A 26,542-nucleotide genomic window follows, 5' to 3' on the forward strand; every position below is an offset into this window, starting at 1 on the left:
ACGCAATGCTCTTAACCGCTGAGCCATCTCTCCAGCCCCTGTATTGTTTTCTTTGTTTCTATTTGGTTGATTTCAGCTCTCAGTTTGATTATTTCCTGCCATCTAGTTCTCTTAGGTGAGTTTGCTTCTTTTTGTTCTAAAGTTTTCAAATGTTCTGTTAATTCACTAGTGTGGGATTTTTCCAGCTTCTTTATGTAGGTGTTTAGTGCTATGAATTTGCCTTTTAACACTGCTTTCATTGTGTTCCATAAATTTGGGTATGTTGTGTGGTCATTTTCATTGAATTTTAGGAAGTCTTTAATTTCTCCCTTTATTTTTTCCTTGACTCATTGATGATTCAGGTGAGCATTGTTTAATTTCCATGTGCTTGTGGATTTTCTGGAATTAGTATTGCTGTTGACTTCTAGTTTTAGACCATGGTGATCTGATAAGGTACATTGGGTTATTCCAAATTTTTTGTATTTGTTGAGGTTTGTTTTGTTACCGAGTATGTGGTCAATTTTTGAAAAGGTTCCATGAGGTGCTGAGAAGAAGATATATTCTTTTCTGTTTGGATGGAATATTCTGTAGATGTCTGTTAAGTCCATTTGAGTCATAACATCTGTTAGTTTTTTTATTTCTCTGTTCATTTTTTTTTGTCTGATTGACCTGTCCAGTGGTGAGAGGGGAGCGTTGAAGTCTCCCCCTATTAGTGTGTGGGGTTTAATATATGATTTAAGCTTTAGAAGTGTTTTTTTGACATATGAGAGTACCCTTGTATTTGGGGCATAGATGTTCAGTATTGAAATTTCCTCTTGATGGATTTTTCCTGTGACTAATATGAAATGACCTTCTTTGTCTTTTTTGAGTGATTTTAGCTTGAAGTCTACTTTGTTAGATATTAGGATAGCCACACCCGCTTGTTTCTTAGGTCCATTTGATTGGTATATTTTTTTCCCAACCCTTTATTCTGAGACGATGTCTGTCTTTGAGGTTGAGATGCGTTTCTTGTATGCAGAAGAAGAATGGATTCTGTTTTCATATCCAATATGTTAGCCTGTGCCTTTTTATAGGTGAGTTGAGTCCATTTACATTAAGGGATATTAATGACTAGTGGTTGCTATCTCCTGTTAATTTAGTTTTCATCGTTGGTGATGTTAATTTGTGCATTTTTTCTTCTTCGGCATTTGCTGTAATGAGATCATCAGTTGTTTGTGTTTTTGTTGGTGTTGGGTTGGCGTTTTCCTTCTAGTATTTTGTGTAGGGCTGGGTTTGTGGCTAGGTATTGGTGAAATCTAGATTTGTCATGGAATATCTTGTTTTGTCCTTCTATGGTGATCGACAGTTTTGCTATGTTTAGTAGTCTGGGCTGGCATCCATGGTCTCTTCATGTCTGCAAAATGCTTGACCATGACCTTCTGGCTTTCATTGTCTCCAATGAGAAGTCAGGTGTAATTCTGATAGGTCTACCTTTATATGTTACTTGGCCTTTTTCCTTTGCAGCTCTTAATATTCTTTCTTTACTCTGTATGTTTAGTGTTTTGATTATTATGTGGCAAGAGGACTTTTTTTTTTTTTGATCCAGTCTATTTGGTGTTCTGTAAGCTTCTTGTATCTTCATAGGCATATCTATCTTTAGGTAGGGAAAGTTTTCTTCTATGATTTTGTTAAATAATTTTTCTGTGCCTTTGAGTTGAACTTCTCCTTCTTCTATACCTATTATTCTAAGATTTGGCCTTTTCATGGTGTCCCATATTCATGGATATTTTGGGTTAAGCTTTTGTTAGATTTAATGTTTTCTTTAACTGATCAGTCTATTTCTTCTATCGTATCTTCAGCGCTTGAGATTCTCTCTTCCATTTCTTGTATTCTACTGTTTATGCTTGCATTTGTGGTTCCTGATCTTTTTTTTTTTTTTTTTTTGGTTTGTTTTTTTTTGGTTTTTCGAGACAGGGTTTCTCTGTGGTTTTGGAGCCTGTCCTGGAACTAGCTCTTGTAGACCAGGCTGGTCTCGAACTCACAAAGATCCGCCTGCCTCTGCCTCCCGATTAAGGGCTGGGATTAAAGGCTGGGATTAAAGGCGTGCGCCACCACCGCCCGGCCCCTGATCTTTTTTTAAAAAAATATTTATCTATCTATCTATCTATCTATCTATCTATCTATCTATCTACCTACCTATCTATCTATCTATCTATCTATCTATCTATCTATCTATCATTATGTATACAAGATTCTGTCTGTGTGTATGTCTGCAGGTCAGAAGAAGGCACCAGATCTCATTATAGATGGTTGTGAGCCACCATGTGGTTGCCGGGAATTGAACTCAGGACCTTTGGAAGACCAGGCAATGCTCTTAACCACTGAGCCATCTCTCCAGCCCAGTTCCTGATCTTTTTCTCATGATTTCTGTTTCTATAATTCCTTCAGCTTGTGTTTTCTTTATCATTTCTATTTCAGTTTTCAAGTCCTGGATAGTTTCTTTTATATGTTTGATTTCTTTTTCTTGGTTTTCTTTTTTTTTTTTTTTTTTTTTAATATTTATTTTATTTATTTATTATGTATACAATATTCTGTCTGTGTGTATGCCTGCAGGCCGGAAGAGGGCACCAGACCTCTTTACAGATGGTTGTGAGCCACCATGTGGTTGCCGGGAATTGAACTCAGGACCTTTGGAAGAGCAGACAATGCTCTTAACCACTGAGCCATCTCTCCAGCCCCTTCTTGGTTTTCTTTAAGAGATTTGCTGATATCTTCCAATTTTTTGTTTGTTTTTTCCTCCATTTCTTTATGGTAATTTCTCATTTCATCTTTAAAAATTTCAAACATCCTCTTGAGTTTATTTTTTAGATCATTTTCTTCTGGTTCATCCATATTTGGTTGTTCAGGTCTTGCTTTTGTAGGGTATTTAGGTTTTACTGGTGTTGTGTTGCTCTTTGTGGTGTAACATGTGATCTTACCTTTTCTGCTCATCCCTTCCTCTAATAGGTGTGGCTGGGACTGTCTGAGATTCTGTTGAATAATCTTCTAGGTGCCAGCGAATCCAAAGCTCAGATGGTTGTTCCTCATGGTACAGTCAGTGCCACAGTTCTAGTTAACCCATTGGTTACTCCTTGTTCCTGGGGGTAGCTCGATGCTCCTGTGCTTTGCTCTGCTCCCTCGGAGTTTGCTGTCTCAGGCCTACTTTGGCCTAGGCTGCTGGCTTTGATCTGTTTCTGTAAATCCTGGTCTGGATCTCCTCCTGCAGAAGTCCCTGGATTGGAGCTGGACCTGTTCTGGTGGAGATTGCTGACTCTGGATCTGGTCACTGGCTCAGTCTTGATCCGCCAGTGTTCTGGGACTGGGTTGGCTCCCAGGACTGGATTTGCTCCTGGCTCTGCTCCTGATGGAGCTGGTTTCCCCAGGCTCTCTCTGTCCTAGGGGTCTCGTTCAGTTCCACTCCTGTAGAACTTGTTGCCTTGGGGTTCCTGTCTCTGCCTTCCAAGTGCTGGGATTACAGGTGAGCATCGATGCTCACCCATTAATTATGTAGGTGTTGAAGCTCCACACCCTGGTCTTCACACTTGCCTGGAAAAGGCTCTACCTACCAAACTATCTCCCCAACTCTCCTGACTTCCATTTTAAAACAGGGTTTCACACCAGCCTGTCTGGAATTTATGGCAGTTCCTGCCTCAGTGCTGTGAGCTCTCACACCTGGTCTGAATTTTTGGTGTTTGTTTTTATTGGGGTACTGCTATGTAGTCCTGGTTGGCCTGGAACTTCTTGATATATTGACCAGAATGATGCCAAATTCAGAGCAATCCTCCTGCCTCTGCCTTCCAAGTGCTGGGATTACAAGTGTGCCACCAAGCCTGGCAACATTTTGGTTTGACTTCTCAGACAGCCCAGACAGGCTTTCTGCTTGTGGCAGGCCTCCTTCCTTGACTTCCCTGATACATTGCTTTCTTCCCTGATTTTGTGGCCAAGGGTGTATTTGGCCAAAGGCAGGAACTCAGATCACCACAGAATCACGTCAGAATTGTGTTTTATCGTAACGTTGGGGATTGAACTCAAGGCCATGGGTAAGCCGGGCAAGTGCTCTACTACGGTGCAATAGCCCTAGCCTTCAACTTCAGTTTTGAGAGGGACAACCAGATGAGGAAGATGAAGGCAACTCCCAAGGCAATGTGATTCTCCCTTAAGGATATCTGTAGACTCCTTCAGAAGTTAAAAACTTTAGTTTCAAACAAAAAGAAGAACAAGAGGACGCCACCAACAAAGCCAGAAGTAGTGGTTGCACATCTTTAATCCCAGCACTCTGGAGGCAGAGGCAGGAGGATCTCTGTGAGTTCCAGGACAGCCAGAGCTACATAGTGAGACTTTATCTCAAAGCAAAACAATAAAGAAAAGAAAAACGAAGGGTAGAATATTAAAGATGTAGGAGGTTAGTGGGAAAAAAAAACAGAAGTCCTGGATTTGAGAGGGAAGGGGCACATGGGAGGGTTGAGAGGGAAGAGAGAGAAGGGGGAATGATATTATATCACTGTCTCAACAAATGAAAAGGGAAAGGAGACGTGATTCCTTGCTTTTAAACAGGGTCTCATTAAGTAATCCCGGATGGCCTGGAACTTAATATATAGCACCAGGTGACAGAGGCAGGCAGATCACGACCCTGTTGTCAGCCTGCAGTACATAGTGAAATCCTGTCTACAAAATCCCCACCCACCTGCCCAACTGAAGAGTCTGACTGTGAGGGTCTGTAACTGTAATTCCAGTTCTGGAGGGCAAAGAGAGAAAGGTCGTGAGCTCCAGGCCGTCCAAGGCTACAGACCCTTCCTGCTGCAAAACAAACAAACAAGGTTAAGGTAGGTGCACGGGGGCGTAGAGTCCCACTCCTGTTTATTTTAGAGCCCTGGACTCCTGCATCTGAGACCGTCCTGGAACTCAACACGTACCCTCTGCTGAGCCTTGAACTCCTGATCCTGCCTGTACCTCCCAAATGCTGGGATAATAGGCGTATGTCACCAGGTATGACCAGGTCCAGGTTTATGTCTTGACTTTGCCAATTAGCTGAGTAATACTGGAAGTTATCCGTCTAAGGGACATAAATGGCCGCACCAACCAGAGGAAAGGAGGACTGTGACAAGGGAAATGTACCAAGGTAGGGACGAGAGAGGGTTTGATGACCTAATGCCTACACATGGCTGGCCTTGCTGGCCCTAAGGAATTAGCTTTCGGGGACAGAAAAACACAAGCAATTGGAGAAGAGACACTTCCACTGTTTTTGTTTTTAACAAGAGTTTATTATGACGTACAAAAGATTCATTCTGGCTATAGGTAGCACGGTGAACGATGTTGCAGCAGGGAACCCAGGTACTTACAACGTAAGGAATGCAGCCTTGCCACCATCTCTCTCACGGGGTCCCACTATGTCACCCTGGCTGCCTCAAAACTCAGAAACATCTGCCTTCCTCCTGAGTGCAGGGATTAAAGACATATACCACCCTGCCTGGCTTTGCCAGATTTCTTTCTTTTCTGTGTGTGTGTGTGTCTCAAAATCCAGAAACATCTGTCTTCCTCCTGAGTGCAGGGATTAAAGGTATATATGACCCTGCCTGGCTTTGCTGGGTTTCTTTCTTTTTTTCTGTGTCTGTGTGTTTTAGATTTTTGAGACAGGCTTTCTCTGTGTAGCCCTGGCTATCCCAGAACTCACTTTGTAGACCATCTGGCCTTGAACTCACTAGACCCACTGCCTCTGCCTGCTAGGATTAAAGGCAGCCAAGCCGGCTTCTGCTGGAATCTTAACTTCACCTGTTGGCCAGGGCCTTTTTCTCGTGACTTCTGCTTTTAGCTCCCTGAGCTTCCTCGTTCCTCTGTACGTCTTCCCTGTCTAGTCCCTTGGCTCTGTTCAAGCCCCCTTCATGGCGCCCTCCCTCAACAGGACTGCTCTTCTGACACTCCAGGTAGCAACGGTCACAGTATGGCTCCCTCACGTTCATTTACCAAGTCCTACCACAAGCTAACCTTAGAGTAGTGGCAGCTGCTCCCAGGCTCCCTGGCAATGGCTGAGGCTTAAGGATGTCCAGAGCCGCCGGGCGATGGTGGCACACGCCTTTAATCCCAGCACTTGGGAGGCAGAGGCAGGCGGATCTCTGTGAGTTCGAGACCAGCCTGGTCTACAGAGCTAGTTCCAGGACAGGCTCCTAAAGCCACAGAGAAACCCTGTCTCGAAAAACAAAAACAAAAAAAAAGCAGACAGCTCTCAGCCTCTACAGGGAACAAAGATATTTAGAACCGGACTCAGGAGTGAAGGGGAGGGGAAAAGGAAAAGATTAGGTTAGATCTGAAGTAACTGGAAGGGAGGGCTACGGGACTCGGGTATGGCTCAGTACCATGTGGTTGCCTACCACATGTGAAACTCTGGGTTTGGCAAAGACCCAGGATAGCAAAGGGGGAGGGCAGACAAAATTCCGTCCATCTCTGTGCTCCCCACAAAGACCCAGTTATGGCTCACACCAGTTTAGCCTTACCGATCATCAGACCATTAAAATCCTCCCATACTGGAGAAATACTGCTTTGGACCCTTTAATAATCTCCCAAATGTCCTGCTTGCCCTCAGGACCCCTGGGTCTTCCAGCATGGCAGGCAGCCTTCGGATCCTGGTACGACTGCAGCCAGTGTCTATTCTGACTCCTTGGCACAGCTTCCAAGCCATCTTATGCTTCTCCCTCTTGCTCCAAAGTTCATGGCTAATGCAGCTTCGAAGGCATCATTTCCCACTGTTGGAAGCAATGTCCTGGTGCGTGAGGGCAGGGGGGAATGTGGCTCCTAGTCATCAGAAGGAATCAAGGGTTCATCCACATCAAAATGGCTTCGGCAGAACATGTAGGCTTCGTCTGTGATGTTATGGTCAGCCAACAGTGGGTCACCGTGGGGCATGATATTAGGAATGTCTATGCTGTTTCTGAAGACTAGACCACACAGAGAAAAATGTCAGGCCCTGACCCAAGTTAGAAGCTCCCGACTCTAGCAGGAAAGGCACACGCTGGGGCTGAAGGGGCTCTTGGGAATGGAAGGAGGGGGCGGACACGGGAGGACTTGGAGCTCACCTTTTGGTAACGGGTCAGAGAGCAAGGTGTCCCCTTTACCCCAGCCCAGCCGGATCACTTACTTTCCATCTCCTTCATGTTCAGCTGCTGCAGATCATGAGGTAAATCCGACTCTGGCAAGAGCTGCGCTACAAGTCTTGGGTCTGTCTCCAGACTTGGTGGGGGGGTCACACACGGTGTGGGGTTTAGTTCCAGCCCTGCCTCCAGCAGCATCGGTAACTCCAGGTCTTGTTCTAACTCCATGGTTGCCATGGTTGCATTTGGCTCTAACGGCTCCAGTTCTGGCTCCTGTTGAAGCTCTGGAGGTTGCTGCAGTTCGTCCACCTGTCTAGGTTTACAAGGACAGACAGTGGGACGAGACTCCGTGAGTGGCAAAGCAAAAGTGTTTCCCCCTGCCTGGGGGGTGAGGTGGGGGAACAAAAGGGCTAAAGACCCTGGGCTTTATCATCAAGATTTTAGGATTTTTGTTATTGTTCTTTTTTTGAGACAGGGTCTCACGTAGCCCAGGTTGGCCTTCAAATCGCTACACAGTCAAGGCTAGACCTCCTACCCTCTACTCCAAGGGCTGGAGTCATAGGCATGTACCACACATCTGGCCTTGGGATCAGGTTTGTTAGAGTGAATTCTCTCATTTACTAGTTTGATAAACATCAGATTATCATTTCCAGCTTTTAAACTTTATTTTTATTTTCTGTGCACAAGCATTCTGCCCATGTGTATGTCTGCCCGTGTGTATGTCTGCTGTGTGTATATCTGCCTGTGTGTATGTCTGCCGTGTGTATGTCTGCACCACAAGCATGCCTGGTAGGTGTGGAGGCCAAAAAGCGCATCTGATCCCCTGGAACTGGAATTATGAATGGCTGTGCGCCACCAAGTGGGCACTGGGGCTGAGCCCAGGTCCTTGGCAAGAGCAATCAACTATTCTTAACTGCTGAACCATCTCTCTAGGCTTAGACTATCACTTAAACGGGAACAATGGTGCTTAAAAACTCTACAGAGGCAACAGGATGGTCAAAAGGAGAATTCTGGATGTCACTCGAAATGATTTACAATTTAATGCAATTTCTACCAAATGGCACTCTTCCCAGAAATAGAAGAAACAAACTTTATATGCACTCTCAAAAGACCCCTAATTGGCCAGGCCGTGATGGTGCACACCTTTAATCCCAGCACTCGAGGGGCAGAGGCAGGTGAATCCCTGAGAATGTGAGGCCAGCCTGGTCTACAAGAGCTAGTTTCAGGACAGCTAGGTCTGTTACACAGGGAAACCCTGTCTCGAAAAACCAAAAACCAAAATCAAACAAACGAAACAAAAACCTCAAAAAAGACCCCTAATTGTAGAACAACTGGAGATTGGGTATGGTGATACACAACTGAAATTCCAGCCCTTGAGAGGGAAAGGCAGGAGAATCAGGGGTTCAAAGCCAGCTACAGCCATATAGTGTATCTGAGGTGCATGAGATTCAAAGACAATTAACATAATAAAATAATACTAAGATTATAGTAACCAGACAGAATTTTACCAACATAAAGTCAGACATATGGGCCAATGAAACAGAATATAGACCCAGAAACAAATTCATAAACCTAGAGCCAACTAATTTTACAAAGATGATAAAACTATATAGTGAGAGAAAGCACAGTCTTTTCAATAAGCTGGACATCCATCTGCAAAAGAATGAATCTAGATTTGAATCTTCCACCACATACAAAAACTATGGAGAGCCGGGCGGTGGTGGCACACGCCTTTAATCCCAGCACTCGGGAGGCAGAGGCAGGCGGATCTCTGGGAGTTTGAGGCCAGCCTGGTCTACAAGAGCTAGTTCCGGGATGGGCACCAAAGCTACAGAGAAACCATGTCTTGGAAAAAAAACAAAAAACAACAACAAAAAAAAAACTATGGAGCCGGCAAGATGGCTCAGCAGGTAAAGGTATCTACCATCAAACCTAATGCTGGAGTCCAATCTGTGACCCACATGGTAGAAAGAAGGAATCAACTCTTGCAAATTGTCCACTGACCTCTACACATGTATTGTGGCATGCATGCACATGTGCACACATATAAAAAAAAATAAATGCAATCTAAAAACCAACACGGGGGCGCAAGGAAAGCCTAGCAGTTAAGAGTGGACACTGCCGGGCTGGAGAGATGGCTCAGTGGTTAAGAAAGAGTACTGTTCCTGCAGAGGACCTGAGTTCAATTCCCACAACTCACAACGGCCTCTAAGTCCAGATCTGAGGGGTAGGAAACCTTCTCTGCACGCCACCCCTACAGATGTACATATGATTAAAATAGAATTAATCTTAAAAAGAAAACCTTGAAACACTGGTAGAGACAATAACATGGCCCTGAAAGCACATAAAACAAAAGCAAAAACAGATCAGAGGCAATTAAACCTAACTAAGAATGTCCACAGCAAAAGCAGACACCAGCAGTTAGCAGATGGCACACGGAGTAGGAAATACAGCTTATACACTATTCATCAAAAAGAGGTTCATATCCAGGAGCTACAGGGAACCGAAAAACTCAAGAGTAAAAACGCAGGTAAGGGACTGGAGAGGTGGCTCAGTGGCTAAGAGCATTTGCTCCTGCAGAGGACTGGGGTTCGGTTTCCAGCAACCGCACGGAGGCTCACAACTGTCACTTCAGCTCCAGGGGCTCTGATGCCCTCCTCTTCGGGCCTCCGAGAGCACGGAACACATATGATGCACAGGCAGGCATGTAGGCAAAACACTCACGCATGTAAGTAAAAATGAATATATCCTTAAAAAGCAAATGATCTCACAAAGGTTTATTCTTTCTCTTTAAGACAGGGTCTCATTATGTTATCTAGACTGGTGCTCAATCCTGTCTCATTCTCCCATGTGCTGGGACTGCTGACATATGTCACCACACCTGGCTTGGGCTGAAGATCTCTCTGTGTAGACATTTCTCAAAAAAAGATATGCAAATGGCAACGTACATGGAAAAGTGTTTAATCACCAAGAAAATGCCAATCAAATCAGTGGGATAGCATCTCATTGCTAGAGTAGCTAATTGAGAGAATCCAAAGTGCCAGGTGGGACCGCTTATACCTATAAAAATCCCAGCACGCAGGAGGCCAGGGCGGGAAGAGGGTTACATGTTCAAGGCCAGTATGGACTTCATAATGAGCTTCCGACAGGCCTGGGCAACAGAGTGTGATCCTATCTCAGAAAACAACCAGACAATCAACCAACCGACTAACCACTCAAACAAACAAACAAAAGACGCAAAATAGAAATGGGGGATGTAATCCCGGCACTTGGAAAGCAGAGGCAGAGTGGTCAGGAGTTCAAGACCAGCCTCAGCTACATGAGACCTTGCCTCAAAGGGGTAGGGCTAGAAAGACAGCTCAGCGGTTAAGAGCATATTACTGCTCTTGCAGAGGTCCCAGGTTTGATTGCCAGCGCCACATGGCAGCTCCCAACCACTGCAACCCCGGTGCCAGGGGATCTGACACTGTCTTCTGGCCTCCACAGGCAACAGACACAAAAGCGGTACACAGACATACCTGCAGGCCAAACAACCATACATATAAAACAAAATAATAAATGCCAATTATCCCGATTTGGTTAGTATAATGTAGGCATCTATCAAATTATCACACTGTACCCCGTAAATACATACAAATACTATATGCCAGCTATAAATTGAAGAAGAAAAAAAAAAAGCCAGGCACAGTAGCTCACGCCTTTAATCCCTGCACCTGAGAGGCAGAGACAGGAGGATCTCTACGAGTTCAAGGCCAGCCTGGTCTACACAGCAGATTCCAGGCCAGCAGCATTTTGTCTCAAACAACAACAGCAACAACAAACAAGCCAATAGTTGGTCAATCAGCAAAGGAAAGAAGGCTCTGACAGACCTGACTCGCTCAGAATGGTGCTTCACCACACTGAAATACCAGCACCCCTCAAGGGCCGAACGGGAAGAGTCAACAGCATAAGAAAACACACAAAAACACTCAGCCCAGTTCCTAGAAATGACACACTTTTAGCTCTTACTCCAGTGGGGCCTCATAAGGGTTAAAAACAAGTCTCGGAAGCTTCTCATCCTAGGCCTGGCACCAGCAGGGGTGCCAGGAGTGGTTGATCAAGACTATGGGGGAACTGATCTGGAGACAGCAGGAAACCATGAGAGAGGAGCGAAGCTGGTGAGTGGGGGTCTGCAGGGAGAGGAGGAGGAGGGAGCAGAACTGGGCAGCTGCAGGCTGCAGAGGTTTGAGAGAAGCCTTTGTACCTCACCTGTTAGAGATGACGATGAGCCTGTGCTTCAGATATTTCCTCCGTTCTTCAAAATCAACTGTGGGGACAGACAGGAAGTGGGAGAGATCAACGTGTTGGACACACAGGTCCTGACGAGTGGACCTCCTCAGAGCACGACCATGGGCAAATGTGCTGTGTGCCGAAGGATCTACCAATACCTGAGACCCCTTTCATTCGAGGAAGGATGTATGTCAGTGATCCCAACCCTTTTCCCACCTTTTTCCTGGTAGTAGCACCCAAAAGCTTCGTCCCGAGGGATTCTGGGATAGAGGAATTGCAGCGGGTTCTCAGGGACGTTCTCGTCCGCAAGAACCTGGTAGTGGCGGATGATTTCTGTCAGCGGGAGTGACTGCAGCACTTCCTTGGTGTACGGCTGCACGGAGTAGATGACCACTTTATCTGAAGGACAGACAGGTGCCGAACAAGTGGGCGCAAGAGGTGAGGCCAGTCCCCGAGTTCCCCGCCCCTAGCTGCCCAGCACCAAAGTTACTGCACGGATCCAGGCAGAAACCAAGGGTAGGCAAAGGGTCAGAAGGTGCCTGGCAGAAAGCAGAGACTGTAGGAACGGCAAAGGAGGGCGGTGTGAGGGTGAGGGTGCGGGGTGGGGAGGAGCCGGGACCGACCATCACCCTGGTGTTCCACCCAAGAGCAAGTAACGCCCCCAGAAAGCAGAGACTGAGGGAATGGCTGGGGTGAGGGGTGTGGGCAGGGTGAGGGGGGCGGGACCGACCATCATCCTGGTGTTCCACCCACGAGCAAGTGATGCCGCCTTCGGTAGTTTCGCTGAAGCGCAGCAGGAAGGTGCCAGAGACCATCTTCTTCAGCAGCCGGCGTTCCTGGCTCCGGCTCACAAAGCCCATGATTCGCCTGGAGCAGACGAAGCCACGATGAGATAGATTCCAGGGTCCCGGTCCCATCTACATGGAAGCAGGGGGCTTTGGCCCCGTTTCTGTCGCTTACACACTTTTCCATCTTGATCAAATCACGTAACTTTAGTGACAATGCTCCTGCCCCCAAGGTTTGAAGAGGCGCAAGGATTCAGTCGGTCACACTGGTGAAGCACAAGGCGCCTCAGCAACTACAGGCCGCTGCCACCGAGCCTGACCACCCGGGTTCAATCTGTAGGACCCACATGGTGGAAGGAGAGAACCCACTCCTGTAAGCTATCCCCTGACAACACACACACACACACACACACACACACACACACACACTACATAAAAATATAGCAAGGCAGGCCACGGAATCCAATGTCTTTAATGCCAGCTCTTGGGAGGCAGAGGCAGGTGGATCTGTGAGTTCAAGGCCAACGTGGTCTACACAGCCAATTCCAGGACAGCCATCCAGAGCTACATAATAGAGAGACCCTCTCTGCCTGCCTGCCTGTCTGTCTCTGTGTGTAAAAAGTAACAAAGGCCAGGTGATGGGCAGTTGCGTAGGCCTGGGCCTATTCCCAACTCTGTCCATTGAGCGAATTCCTCATTTCTCCAAGACTGGGTTTCCTCATGGGACTGAAGGTGGAACTATCCACCATCCAGCGCGGTTTTAAGGACTATATGAACAAATTCATGAGCGCACCCAGCAGGCTCTGCAAAGACACTGGACAAGTAAGGGCCACCATTCCTATTTCTAACCACTTTCCATTAGTCTGTAGTTTCTCCCTTGGGTCACAGGGGGGCGCACGAAGTCTACGCCTGAGACCAGTGGGCGCAAACACGGGACAGGGAGGCTTTCTGTGAAAGGCCTTACCCGTCATTCCAGAGACCCTTCAGGTGGTCATGGACCAGGTCCAGAATTTTGTCCAGCCAAATCCAGAAAGGGATCTTGCCAGGGGGGCTCTCTCGCTGAAGGAGGAATGGAAAGGCAGGAAGAGATGTGGAGCTGCCCTTAGAGGGAAGGGTGGGGGCAGGGCCAGGATTTGAACTGGGGAAAGAGGGACCCGCCGCAGGGAGTTACCTTACTGAAGTCCGCCCAGGACAGCAGTGCCTCCTCCACCTTGCAGTTCTTTCCTGTGGGCCAGAGTCACAGATGGGTTGCGATGATTGAAGAGGCCTCAGGGCCGGGCCGAGGGCGTGGGGTAGGACACAGGGTAGGAGCAGGCCAGGGTAGGCAGAGGCTGAGAGACAAGAGAACTGTACCGAATAGCTTGTTCCTCAGCATGCTCAGCTGCTCAGAACCGAGGCCTCGGCCAATGTAGGAGGAGAACTGCCAGCTGAGGACAGGCTCCAGCAAGCTCCAAGGGGCTTTCGGGGGCTTGCAGAAGAACTGGAGGTTCTGGGGGAGAAGAGGGAGGTGAGCCCGCTCAGAAGCAGGCTTTCCCCCACCCCCCACGCCCCTCTTCTCCTCACCCAGGCACCTCCTTTTCCTGGTGGGGGTTTGGGCTGAGCATGTTGAACCAGAGAACTGAGGCCCAGGCAATGGAGAGCTGGTTCATGTTGGAAATGACCACCACAGGAAGTGTGTTCGTCTGGAAAAACTCAGCAGTCAGGGTGGTGGCAGAAGTCTGCCTGGGGGCCTGGGTGACATCCCACTCCAGGTGTCTTCTGTTTGTGCCCTCCGTGTGTCTTCTTCTAAATTGTTTTTCTGTTTGTTTGGTTTTGGTTTTTCCAGGCAGGGTTTCTCTATGTAGCTCTGGCTGTCCTGAAACTCACTCTGTAGATCAGTCTCGAACTCTCAGAGATCCACCCGCCTCTGCCTTCCCAGTGCTGGGATTAGAGGCGTGCGCCACCATGGCCCTATTTTACACCTGCTGTCTGCTTTTCCTCACTCACCTGCAGCTCCATCTTCAGACCCTGGTATACATATTGCACCACGAAGTTGATGATGTGTAACTCCTCCGTCACAGCCAGCGGCCCCTGGAGAGTCACAGTGGTCAGAGAGCCCTCTGCTGAGTCACTGGTCCCAGCTCGCAGCTCTGCTGAGTCCCCACTCACCTTATTGTTACCCTTTCCTGAACCTGAACGCTGCTCCACCAGCGTCTGTAAATGGAGGAGAAACACACTGCCAGGGAGGGACCCGGAGGCCGAGCCTGGAAAGACCTTAACTCCTGCTCCTTTGGATTAGCTGACAATTCTATTAACCATTCTTACCAAGAAGCCGAAGTCCCAAATTAAGCCTTGTCTCTGGCCCTCCTCAGGGGTCAAGGTTTTTTGGTTTGAGGTCAGAATGTTGAACTTCCGGAAGCTGTTCCAGGGAAAAGATATATGGAGTCAGATAAGGTTAGTGTCTGTCTGTCTGTTTCTCGCTCTCTGAGACAAGGTTTCACTATGTAGCCCAGGCTGGCATTACATTTTCAGAGATCCTCTTGCCCCAGCCTCCCAGTAACTGAAATTTTTAGGTGCGTTCCACCATTCCATGCTCGGAATTAGTTTTTTTTTTTTTTTTTTAAATATTTATTTATTTATTATGTATACAATATTCTGTCTGTGTATATGCCTGCTGGCCAGAAGAGAGCACCAGACCCCATTACAGATGGTTATGAGCCACCATGTGGTTGCTGGGAATTGAACTCAGGACCTTTGGAAGAGCAGGCAATGCTCTTAACCTCTGAGCCATCTCTCCAGCCCCCTCGGAATTAGTTTTAAGAACCAGCAGGAGGGCTGGAGAGATGGCTCAGCGGTTAAGAGCATTGCCTGCTATTCCAGAGGTCCTGAGTTCAATTCCCAGCAACCACATGGTGGCTCACAACCATCTGTAATGAGGTCTGGTGCCCTCTTCTGGCCTGTAGGCATATACACAGAATATTGTATACATAATAAATAAATAAACAAATAAATAAATATTAAAAAAAAAGAACCAGTAGGAAAGGGCCAGTGAGATGGCTCAGCAGGTACAGAGGCTTGTTGCCAAGCCTGATGACCTGAGTTCGATCCCCAGGACCCACATGGTGGAAGGAAAGGACAGATCCCACCAGCTGTCCTCTGACCTACACGCATTTCCATATTTTTCTCTCTTGATCATGCATATGTATATATACACACTCACACCCTTTCTGTAAGTAAAATGTTTAAAAAATTAAAATAAAAAAATATAAAATAGCAGGAAAACAAAAATTCCAGTTCATTTCAGACTTCCCCTTCTCCTAGTCCTCATCCCACCCACATCCCCTTCCTCCCTTGGGCTCCCACCAGAATTGCCAATGTGGTTTGCAGGTCATGCACGCGTGTACCTACCCTGATAACTCTGAATTCCTGAAAAGAAAGGGAAAAAAAGTCACTGGTTCTGTGGGGGAAGAGTGGGAGGGTGAGATGTCCCGGAAGCAGCCCTTCCCACCCAGCTCCATGCGAGCGACAGCCTCTGGAGCTCGTGGCCACGTGGCCTGGCAGAGAGACACTGTCTGAGTTCACGTCCTGTGTCCGACACACTGCTAACACCCACTCTGGCTGTCCTGGAACTCGCTCTGTAGATCAGGATATCCTTGAAATCAAGAGATTTGCCTGCCTCTGCCTCCTAAGTGCTGGGATTAAAGGGGTGCACCACCATGCCCGGCTTGAGGGAGGTGTTTTTACTTCTGTAAGGTAGAATGGCATGGACAGCCTGAGGGGCCGGCTGTGCGGTGAGTACCACTGGTACCGGCTGCTCCTACTGGCCAGCTCTGTCACATCCTTCGGCTGCCTCAACTTACCTGTCAATGGAAACTTCTGCTTTGAGTGACTCGTTGCCCTCCTGGAGTCTCACCAGCAATCTAGGGGAAAAGGAGACAAACATAGTGGTCAGTCCCAAACTAGGGGGACAGAAGATGGACACAGTGGTCAGTCCCAAACTAGGGGGACAGAAGACGGACACAGTGGTCAGTGTTAAACTAGGGGAACAGGAGACGGACACAGTGATCAGTGTCAAACTAGGGGGACAGAAGACAGACACAGTGGTCAGTGTCAAACTAGGGGAACAGGAGACAGACACAGTGGTCAATCTCAAATTTGTTGCTGTTTTGTTTTTCAAGACAGGGTTTCTCTATGTAGTCCTGGTTGTCCTGGAACTAGCGCTGTAGACCAGGCTGGCCTCAAACTCACAGAGATCCACCTTGCTCTGCCCCTCAAATGCTGGAATTAAAGACGTGCACCCCCACACCTGGCTCTCAAATTCTTGATAAAGCCAGATGTGTAGAAGAGAGGGTCAGGGGACTGGAAGCGAAGGTGAACTGGAGGAGAGAAGAAACTTCCAGCAGCAGAAGCTTCTGCAAAGTCAGAAAGGCAGAGCCGGGGAGGAGGCAGAGGTAAAAAAAAATACAACCTTGTTCGGACAGTGAACTTGCTCCCAGTCTTCAGGATGAGGGGTCGGTGGAGAGTTTGGGGCATGCAGGGCTGGGTTTCCACCACGAAGGACCTGAGGAAAGAGGTGTGGAGAGAAGATAACAGCTCAGTGTCTGTAGCGATCGTATCCCCGCGTTTCTTCCTTGTTTCTCCCACCGGAGAGTCCTCCCAGGCCACCAGACCTTTGGAGCAGGCGCTGTAGTAACTCTGTGACTTGGGCATTCTGCAGGTTCACCCCTTGGCTAAACATGTCACCCTCGTACTCCAGCATGTAACTCATTTCCTTTAACTGTCTCAGCAGCAGCCGGAGGTGGAACAAGAGTTTTGCTCCAGACGTCATCCTGGGTGACAGAGGAAGGGGAGAGAGGATGTGTAGTTTTACGGGGCCCCACTGAGGTTCTGAGTGCCCTCCCTTTAATGACATAGAGAGCTGGGAACAGAGCCAGGTGAGCACTGCACCCCCCGCTCCCACACTCTCAAGGCTGAAGCAGGAGGGTCAAGAACTCAAGGTCAGCCTGGACTGCACAATGTGGTCCTGCCTCAGAAAACGGACAATACAAGGGGCTAATGATGTTGCTTGTTTGGCAGAAAAAGCACAAAGTCCTAGGTTTGATTCCCCAGCACAGTATAAACTGGGTAGAGCGTCACACGTTGGAAATCCCAACACCGAGGAGGCAGAGGCCAGATCCGAAGTTCTCCTTCATCTATATAGTGAGTTCAAGGCCTGCCTGGGAAACCGGAGACCCTGTCACAAACAGAATCCAGGAAGCACATGGTAGAGTATTCAACACAATTTTGTCGTTGTTGTTTTTGTGAGACAGGGTTTCTTTGTGAAACAGTCCTGGCTGTACTGGAACTTGCTCTGTTGGCCCTGAACTCATAGAAATCTGCCTCCTGCCTCCCGAGGGCTGGGATAAAGGTTTAAAGGTGTGCATCACCACCGCCAAGCTCCATTTCCTTTCTTTCTTTTTTGGGGGAAGGAGATTGTTTTTGAGACAGGGTTTCTCTGTGTAGCCCTGGATGTCCTGGTATTCATTCTGTAGATCAGATGTAGATCAGGCTGGTCTAGAACTCACAGAGATCCACCTGCCTCTGCCTCCCAAGTGTTCATTTATTTTATTTTATTATCATCATCATCATAATAATAATTACTATTATTATTATTTAGGTTTTTCTTTCTTTTTTTTTTTTTTTGGTTTTTCGAGACAGGGTTTCTCTATGGTTTTGGAGCCTGTCCTGGAACTAGCTCTTGTAGACCAGGCTGGTCTCGAACTCACAGAGATCCGCCTGCCTCTGCCTCCCAAGTGCTGGGATGCGCCACCACTGCCTGGCGTATTATTTAGGTTTTTCAAGGCAGGGTTTTTTCATTTCTTTTTTAAAGATTTATTTCTTATGTATACAGGGTTCTGTCTGCATGCATGCCTGCATGACAGAAGAGGGCACTAGACCTCATTATAGATGGTTATGAGCCACCACATGGTTACTGAGAACTGAACTCATGACCTCTGGAAGAACAGCCACTCTCAACTGTTGAGCCATCTCTCTAGTCCAGGTTTCTTTCCTTAAAGATTTATTTTATTCACCAAATATGGTAACCCTTGCCTTCAGTCCCAACACTGGGAAAGCAGAGGCTGGAGGACTGGCCAGTTCAAAGTCAGCCTGGTCAACGCAGCGAGTTCCAGGCTACCGGGCGCTACATAGTGAGACCCTGTCTCAAAAGCAAACCAAACAAAGCAAAGGGTGGAGAAATCATGACGGTGGATGAATTCATTACTCTACGTTATTCCTTTACCAGAGTGAAGATTGGACTCTGAGGTCTCCCTGAGTTGGGAGGACAACAAGCAGAGTGTGACCACGGTCAAACAAGAAAACGTGGCAGACGAGGCCACGGCATCACTTGCTGCACCTCTTCCTTCCCCTTCCCACCCTTCCATTCTCCCTCTGTGCTGACAATCAAACCTAAGACTTTGTGCGTGCCGGAGAAGCAGAGAAGCGCTGAAGCGCTCTACCTCCGCGCTCTGCCCAGCCCGTCACTTGCTGTTCCTAGACCTCACAGCGTACGAAGCTCCGTGAGACTGGGCCTGGTGTGCGCACGAGGATGGAAAAGAAGTATCTCTTCCTCTTACCACTGCTCCAGCTGTTCCAGCTGCAGCTCCGGTGGTGGGGCTCCAATGCAGGATTTCTGCTGCTGCATCTTCCACTCATCCAATTTTGGCAGCAACAGGTCGACCAGGGTGGTTAATCGGCCCACTAGGGCCCTGGAGGTATCCAGCACCTCCTAGCAAAGGGAGAATGTGGTCTAAGCCCCTCTCTCCAGCAGTGGAAACAAAGCCAGCAAGGCTAAGAGGCCAGAGCCCCCAGCCCCCTCTCCTGCAGTTCCCTGCTGCCCGCTCTGCCCGGCCCTTCACCTTTCTCATTCTGTCCACTTCATTGGCTGTTGTCTGAACAAGTTGTAGCAGATGGGGGTCAAAAGATGGCGTCTTCTCTGAAAGGCAAACGCCAAGAGTCAGCTCATGGGTTCCTCTGCTCTTCCTCAGCCAGGGTCTCAGTCAGGAACAGCAAATGATGGGTGGAGGGAGAGGAAGGGAGAACCAGGCAAAGTACAGGCACCTGGGGTCTCACAGGCAAACTCTGAACGGCCCAGAAGCCGGCTCAACCTGCTAAGGCAGTTCCGACATAAGCCCTCCATCATTCCTAGCAGCTCCTCAGCTGCATCTCTATTCCAACCTCCACAGCACAGCTTGGCGCCACTGTCCTGTGTACCCATGTGACTACCGACACCACATATGCGGCAGTCACTCAAGGTGACTGCTGCTCGCTGGAGTGTTCAGCTTCTGTCATCATCCACACTAGGTCCCTAAGATGACCCCTGTCCTTCTCCCACTTCGAGAGGACCTACTCTGATGGAGAATCGTGTATCGGAAGCTGAAGACATCATGCAGGTCTTTCAGTTGCCTGACGGATTTCACCAACGTCTGCAGAGGAGATGCAACCCCAGTAAGGCGGCTTTCGAAGGGGCAGAAGAACGGAATCCTCTCCACCCGACACCTGTCACAGCCACCAACCTCAACCACAGCCTGTAAATCCAGGATTCGGGTTTCAATCTCCAGCTGCTGGCTTCTCACGGCTGCTTCAGGAGCTGGCCCGGCTTGCACCTGAAACAAGAGGCTCTCAACACGTTCCAACTCTGGCTTTCTTTTCCGAGACAAGGTTTCACTATGCTGCCCTGGCTGTCCAGGAACTTGCTCTGTAGACCGGGCTGACCTCGAACTCATAGGTATGCCTGCCTCTGCCTCCTGAGCACTGAGGTTAAAGGCATGCACTCCCTTCCCCCTCCCAGAATGAATGTTGACTTTTCATCCCTAAAATCAGGACTTGAAATTTTACTGCAGGATGCGGAGAGATCCCGGTCGGAGATGAGGTCCCTGCGTCCTTTCCGTGGTGTCCTTCCATCCCAGCTTTCAACATTGCCACCACGCTGTCCTTACCTCCTGAGCCCTTTGAGCCTGATTCAGAATTCTCTTCTCTTCCAGGAGAAGGTTAAAGATCATCTCAGCCAACTGGGTAGGGCCATTGGGTAAAGTCTAGGTGAGAAACACACAAGGATTGATCCATTCAGCTACCTTACCCACCTGCCATTCCAGACCCTGCTCTTGGTGGCCCCAGTACTATCTCTCCTTTGGGGTCCCTGGCCACCTCCTACCTCTGTCTAGACTCTGTATCTACCCGTATTAGTCCTTTACTCTGCCAGTAGCACCCCAAGTCCAGACTCTGTCTTCTGGTCGCCAGATCTGCCCCCCTTTGCATCTTTAGGAACATTCTGTACCCCAGCCCTTACCCTATTCTCAGACGCTGGTCCCACCCTATTAGTTCCAACTCTCCCAAGTACCTGGATGTCCCGGCTGAATTTTCGCAAGTTATGCTGCAATAAAAAGCAACCAGGGTCCGAGCTGTGGTCCCACTGCTTCAGCTGCTCCAAGATGTTGAAGTACAGCATGTTGGCCTTGGAGTGATCATTGCCTAGCACAGCTTCCCTCCTGAGGACCAGGCACGACAAGGATTAGAATCTCAGCTGCTGTGAGATCGCCCACCCCTCCCGGGAAGTCTTTGGGACCCTGAAGGCTCAGAGGAAAGAAACCAGCTCAACTCCCAAAGCCCTCACCAGTTCTGGTCTTCAATCCAATCTGCCAGGTGCTGTCGAACATCCATTGGCAGGAGGACTTGAGAGTAGAGCTGGTGCAACTGGTCCAGAAACGGGCTGTCAAGACTCTGCAGCATCTCCCACTGCGCCATCTGGACTCTGTGTGGAAGGATGTCAGCTCTCAGCTGGACCTTCTATGGAACCAAATCATCCAGAGTCTGACGATTTATGAATTTATTGTTTGGCTTACAAAAAACAAGCAAACAGGCCATTCGTGGGGGTGCACGCCTTTAATCCCAGCACTCAGGAGGCAGGGGCAGGAGGATCTCTGTGAGTTCGAGGCCAGCCTCATCTACAAAGTCAGTCCCAGAACAGCCAGGGCTACATAGAGAAACCCTGTCTAGAAAAACAAACCCAGGGTCTCACTCAGTAACCCAGCTGGCCTAGAAGTCACAACAATCCCACGTCAGCCTCGTAAGAGTTTGGATGTAGGCATGAGTCACCAAGTCTGGCTATGTGATTTTTGTTCTAATTTAAAATATTTTAATTATACAATTAAAAGATACAGAAAAGGGGCTGGGGAGTTGGCTCAGTGTTTAAGAGTGCCTCTTGCTCTTCTAGAGGACCAACTTTTGATTCCTAGCACCCACATGGTGACTGACAACCAGGGGATCTGACACCCTCTGCTGATCTCTGAGGTCATCAGGCACTTAAGTGGTATGTCTACATCCATGTAGGCAAAACTCCTACACATAAAATAAGATACAGAAAATACTAGTTTACGTTGCTTCTCCTCTCAATCTTGGCCTCCATCCTTTCTCTTTAGATGTAATTCTTAGTGCAGTTTGCCGCGGTTTTTCCGGGGCATACTATTCAATAGTTGCAATATGTGGTACTTTTTTGCTTTACTGGTAACTTTCAAACACACAAAAGTAGAAGGAAGAGCTGGCATGGTGGCACATGCCTGTAATAACAGCACTTGACAGCTGGAGGCAGGAGCATGGAGGGCAGGCTCAGCTACATAGTATATTTAGTTCAGGCTGGACTGCTGTGGAGCAGTCTTTGTACGTTATAAATATGTATTACTCCCATTGGTTCATAAAGAGCTGACTGGCCTACAGCTGGGCAGAAAGAGATTGGGCAGGAGAGCCAGACCAGGAGGCCGCTGGGAAGAAGGGTGGGATCTCGGGAGTTACCAGTCAGACATGTGTACAAAATGAGGTAACAAGCCATGAATGAACAGGCCTTTTCCTACAAAGCTTGTAGAAAAATGGGTAGAAATGGATGAATTTAAAATGTAAGCGTTAGTTAGTAACAAGCCTAAGCTATTAGCCGAGCATTTATAATTAATAACAAGTCTCTGTGTGGCTATTTGGGGAGCCGGCTAGTGGGTCAGGACTGACTGGCGGGACAGAAAAACTCTACCTACACTGGACTACATGAGATTCCGCCTCAAAAAAAAAAAAAGTAGAGAGGGTTGCTTATGTACACATTATCCAACCTAACAAATAATATTCCCACAACTTAATGCCATCTAGCTCATCCACTTAATTTACGTGATCTTTGTGAGTTTCTGTTTGTTTATTGAGGAATCAAGGAGAAGCAATAAATATCAATGTTGGTCTTGAATACTCATGATTTTTTTTAAATATTTATTTATTTATTATGTATACAATATTCTGTCTGTGTATGCCTGCAGGCCAGAAGAGGGCACCAGACCTCATTACAGATGGTTGTGAGCCACCATGTGGTTGCTGGGGATTGAACTCAGTACCCCTGGAAGAGCAGGCAATGCTCTTAACCTCTGAGCCATCTCTCCAGCCCCAATACTCATGATTTTTGCTGGCCCTGGAGTTTTATTTAGGTCAGCGAAGGAAACACGCCTTACCAACTGCGCACCATCTAGGAAAAGACCTCTGTTTAAGGTGTCCTAAGTGCCAGTCATTCAATCTCTAAGACTGGAGCATTTTTATGACTTTGTCAATCCCTCGTCTTTGGGTGAATTGCCAAATTTGGAAAGACCCAGAAATTTCACACAGAACTGTTCCCCTCTCTCGCTCACGCTCACACACACACACACACACACACACACACACACAAAGCAGGCGGTGCCATGTGCATTTCGGCACATTTCCCCTTCCCACTGCCACCTCTTATCTATTATGGGAATTCATCTGCTCCCCTTAGCTGCCTGAGGAAGCCTCTCTGATGACAAACGGCTATGAGTATAACAGAATATCACTAGGAATCATTTCTTTGATTTTCTTTTTCAGCCGGAGCTCAGGAAACCCTGAAGAAGGGGGGAAGGAAGGATTGTAGGAGTTAGAGGGGCTAAGGACAGGCCCACAGAATTAACTAAGTAGGGAGTCACGGGGGCTCACAGAGACTCAAGAGGCAATCATGGAGCGTGCAAGGGTCTGCGCCAAGTTCTCTGCATACAAGCTGTGGTTGCTTAGCTTGGGGTTTTTGTGGGACCCCTAGCAGTCAGAGTGGAGGTAGCTCTGACTCTTGCCTGCTCTTGGGACCCTTTTCCGCCTAATGGCTTGTCTCTACTAGGTTGCCTCAGCCAGCCTTAACATGAGGGTTTGTGGCTAGTCTTTTGCATCTTGTTATGCAGTGCTCAGTGTACTGCAAGGCCTGCTCTTTTCTGAAGGGAAACAGAGGAGCAGAGGATCTGGGGGAGAGGGTTGGGGACGGATGGGAGGAGGGAAGGGAGGCTACAGTTGGGATATATTGTATGAGAGAAGAATAAATTTAAAGAAAAAACCTTTTATTGCACCTGAAGCCTGAAAGTTCAGGAGAAACAAGCACACACATGTTCTTCGAAGTCACACGACTCTACTACAGAGCAAACAAAAACATCTAGAGTTCGTGACTGTCTTTCTTCCTCTGAGAGTAGAATGGAGGACGGAAGAGATTGGGCAGGAAATCAAATTTTTTCTTAAAAACAAACAAACAAACAAAAATTATTTATTTGTGTATAATGGTGTGCAGAGCTGGGGTGGAAGGGACCAGGGCTTTAGATTCCCTGGAGTTTGAGTTTCAGGGTTTACTGAGTCTCCAGGTTTGAGTGCTGAGAACCAAACCCCAGTCCTCTGCAAAAGCAGTGAGCTCTCTTACCCGCCGAGCCATTTCTCCACCCCTAGAGTCAATTTTTCATTTTAGCCTACTAATAATAATCCTTGACCCCCAACCCTTGCTGGAGCTCAAACACAGGACCTCTCTGTGCTCTGGGAATGCTCTAGCTGAGCTAAATCTCAGATGGTATTTGATTCATTAAAATTATATACTGTGTTTCTTTTCTGTTTTTTGTTTTGTTTTAAAAGATGAGATTTCTCGGGTCAGAAGACCCCAGCCCAGAAAGCGCCTGCCATGAAGCTGTACAAAGGAATAAAGGTTTTTTGACATGTTGGCAAAAAAGAAAAAAAGAAAAAAAGATGAGATTTCTCTGTGTAGCTCTGGTTGTACTGGCTAGCCTCGAACTCACAGAGATCCACCTGCTTCTGCCTCTCGAGTGCTGGGATTAAAGACGTGCGCCACCACCGCCAGGTTCATTGGTGTTTTGCCTGTATGTTTGCACAAGGGTGTTTGCTCCCCTGAAACTGGAGTTCCAGACAGGTGCGAGCTGCCATGTGGGTGCTGGGAATTGAATCCAAGAAGAACAGTCAGTGCTCTTGACCACTGAGCCATCTCCCTAGCCGCTGTATTGCTTTTATGAAACAAGAAGTTCATTTTAAGGACAAGATCCCAGTTCTTCAGGAATTAAAGAGCTCGCATCAAAGCCAGGGAATGCGTGAATACTGAGATTTAAATAAGAAACCAAAACATAAGAAACAAACGCTCTAAAGCTGCATGATCCCCACAACACAGGGCGAGAACAGGACAGCCAAGGAGAGGCCCACCGAGGGCCCAGCATCGGCAGTCTAGTAGAAACCGGAGGCCTCGGGCCAGACCCGCGGCTTTTTGCAACAAACAGGTGTAAGTAAAGATCCATGAACAACGGGGTTTACTGTGTGACAATGCAGCTTCCGTGATGAGATTTTAAATTTCTTCACCTTTTTTTCTTTTCCCTTTCTTCCTTAAATTTTGTTTTATTGGGGGTGCTGGGGCAGAGGGTGGATGCTAAGGGAAGGGGAAATGAAAGGGATCAAGACACATGGTGTAGGGACTAGAGAGTTGGCACTGCCTGCTGTCCCAGAGGACCCGGGTTCAAGCCCTAGCACTCACATGGCAGCTCACAACAGTCTGTAACTCTAAGACCTGACAACCTCACACAGACATGCATGCAGGCAAAATGCCAATACAAATAAAATAAAAATAAACAGATTATTTGTTTAAAAAGATACATGATATAAAAGATACACAGAATAGAAAGAAAGAAAGAAAGAAGGGAGGGAGGAAGAGAGGAAGGGTGAAAGAGAGAAAGGGGGGAAGGAAGGAAGGAAGGAAGGAAGGAAGGAAGGAAGGAAGGAAGGAAGGAAGGAAAGAAGGAAGGAAGGAAGGAAGGAAGGAATTGCTGGGTGTGCTGGCGCACACCTTGAATCCCAGCACTTGGGAAGCAGAGGCCCAGCCTGTTCTACATAGAAAGTATCAGGACAGGCAGGGCTGCACATAGAAACCCTGCCTCGAACAAGAAAGTCTTCTACTGCAATTATAGGGGCTGCAACGAAATGCTTCACTCTCTCAAACACCAGTTTTGCACTAAGTAAGATTTTCTAAAATAAATTAGACTTTGTGTTTATAAACAGTCTCACCTTCCAGGACCTTATACTTACATATCTAAAACATATATGCATATGCATATTGTTTGTTTATGTATGTGCAGATATACACACATAAATAAGGATGCCTGTGTTTTTACTTGTTTATTTAGTTTGGTAAGGATCAAAAATTATGCAATGGGGCTGAAAAGATGAAGGCTCAGCGGTTAAGAGCTCTGGCTGCTCTTCCAGAGGACCCTGGGTTCGATTCCCAGCACCCACATGGCCACCACTCCAGTCCCAGATCTGACGACCTCTTCTGACCAACACAATAACTGCATGCATGTGGTACACAGACAAAACACCTTACAAGTTAAATAACAAACAAATGGATCGATAGATAACGCAGAGCAGAGGTTAAAGCTTTGACTTATGACAAGGAACAAATGCTACAGGCCAGGCGTCAGGGGTTGCGAAGGAGTTTTGGAAGGAAGTCGACAGGGTTGAGAAGTCGAGTTAAGCGGGGGTGTGACATCTTGGACACACCAGAGCTTCAGCTTCTGCCAGAGAGCAGAAGCCTTCTCCGCAGGGGCATCACGGGGGGGGGGGGTGTATGTCAGCAGCCTGTCCCGGGAACGAACTCGCGCCTCCCTGCTCCGCACACGCTCTCGGGGCCTGTACCTTCTGAGGGTCCTCCCAGTGGCTCCCGCGGCAACTTGCAATCCTCCGAGCGGCTCAAGAATCGTTTCCACCCCGCCCCCGACTCCAGCGGACCCAGATCGTGAGCGGCGGAACGGGTGGCGCTGCACACCTGCGGTTCCGGGCTCTCCGGAGCGACCCGAGCTCAGCCACGCCCTCCCCACGTGTCTCATTGGAGGAGCCATAACCCCGCCCTCTTCCGGGCTGGACAAGCCGCTCGGAACCTCACCGCCGACTTCAGTGACTGGCGGAGAGGCTCCCCTTAGCGCCCGCCCCTCGACCGAGATGGGCGGAGCCCAGTTAGTGTCATACCCAAGAACTCAAGCAGCTGACTTTTCTGAATCAGCACGCCCAGGGAAAGGAAACGAAACCATAGCCTGCAGAGGCGCCCAGGACTCCATA

At 47.9% G+C, this 26,542-nt stretch overlaps 1 protein-coding gene across 3 annotated transcripts; it reads right to left on the reverse strand.

Annotated features, from left to right (window-relative positions):
• Positions 1 to 5,245: 5,245 nt before the first annotated feature.
• On the reverse strand, positions 5,246 to 26,293 carry Stat2 (signal transducer and activator of transcription 2). 3 transcript variants are annotated; one of them, XM_057757823.1, is made up of 24 exons: positions 26,123 to 26,293; positions 20,763 to 20,900; positions 20,490 to 20,637; positions 20,089 to 20,184; positions 19,666 to 19,755; positions 19,500 to 19,575; positions 19,009 to 19,085; positions 18,727 to 18,878; positions 16,783 to 16,941; positions 16,581 to 16,673; positions 15,973 to 16,032; positions 15,521 to 15,538; positions 14,438 to 14,531; positions 14,282 to 14,326; positions 14,120 to 14,203; positions 13,705 to 13,815; positions 13,487 to 13,622; positions 13,305 to 13,357; positions 13,098 to 13,192; positions 12,079 to 12,215; positions 11,565 to 11,747; positions 11,328 to 11,385; positions 7,127 to 7,392; positions 5,246 to 6,926 (listed from the first exon to the last, which is right to left on the reverse strand). In XM_057757823.1, the coding sequence occupies exons 2-24, from the start codon at positions 20,891 to 20,893 to the stop codon at positions 6,784 to 6,786; spliced, it is 2,505 nt and encodes an 834-aa protein (XP_057613806.1). In that variant the 5' UTR covers positions 20,894 to 20,900; positions 26,123 to 26,293; the 3' UTR covers positions 5,246 to 6,783. The 3 variants fall into 3 exon arrangements, with proteins under 3 accessions (XP_057613806.1, XP_057613807.1, XP_057613808.1); XM_057757824.1 differs by having other exon boundaries at positions 20,763 to 20,935; XM_057757825.1 differs by lacking the exon at positions 5,246 to 6,926 and having other exon boundaries at positions 7,189 to 7,388.
• Between the last annotated feature and the right edge of the window lie 249 nt (positions 26,294 to 26,542).

The sequence above is a fragment of the Chionomys nivalis genome, chromosome 25 (genome assembly GCF_950005125.1).
Source record: "Chionomys nivalis chromosome 25, mChiNiv1.1, whole genome shotgun sequence".
Classification (NCBI taxonomy): domain Eukaryota; kingdom Metazoa; phylum Chordata; class Mammalia; order Rodentia; family Cricetidae; genus Chionomys; species Chionomys nivalis.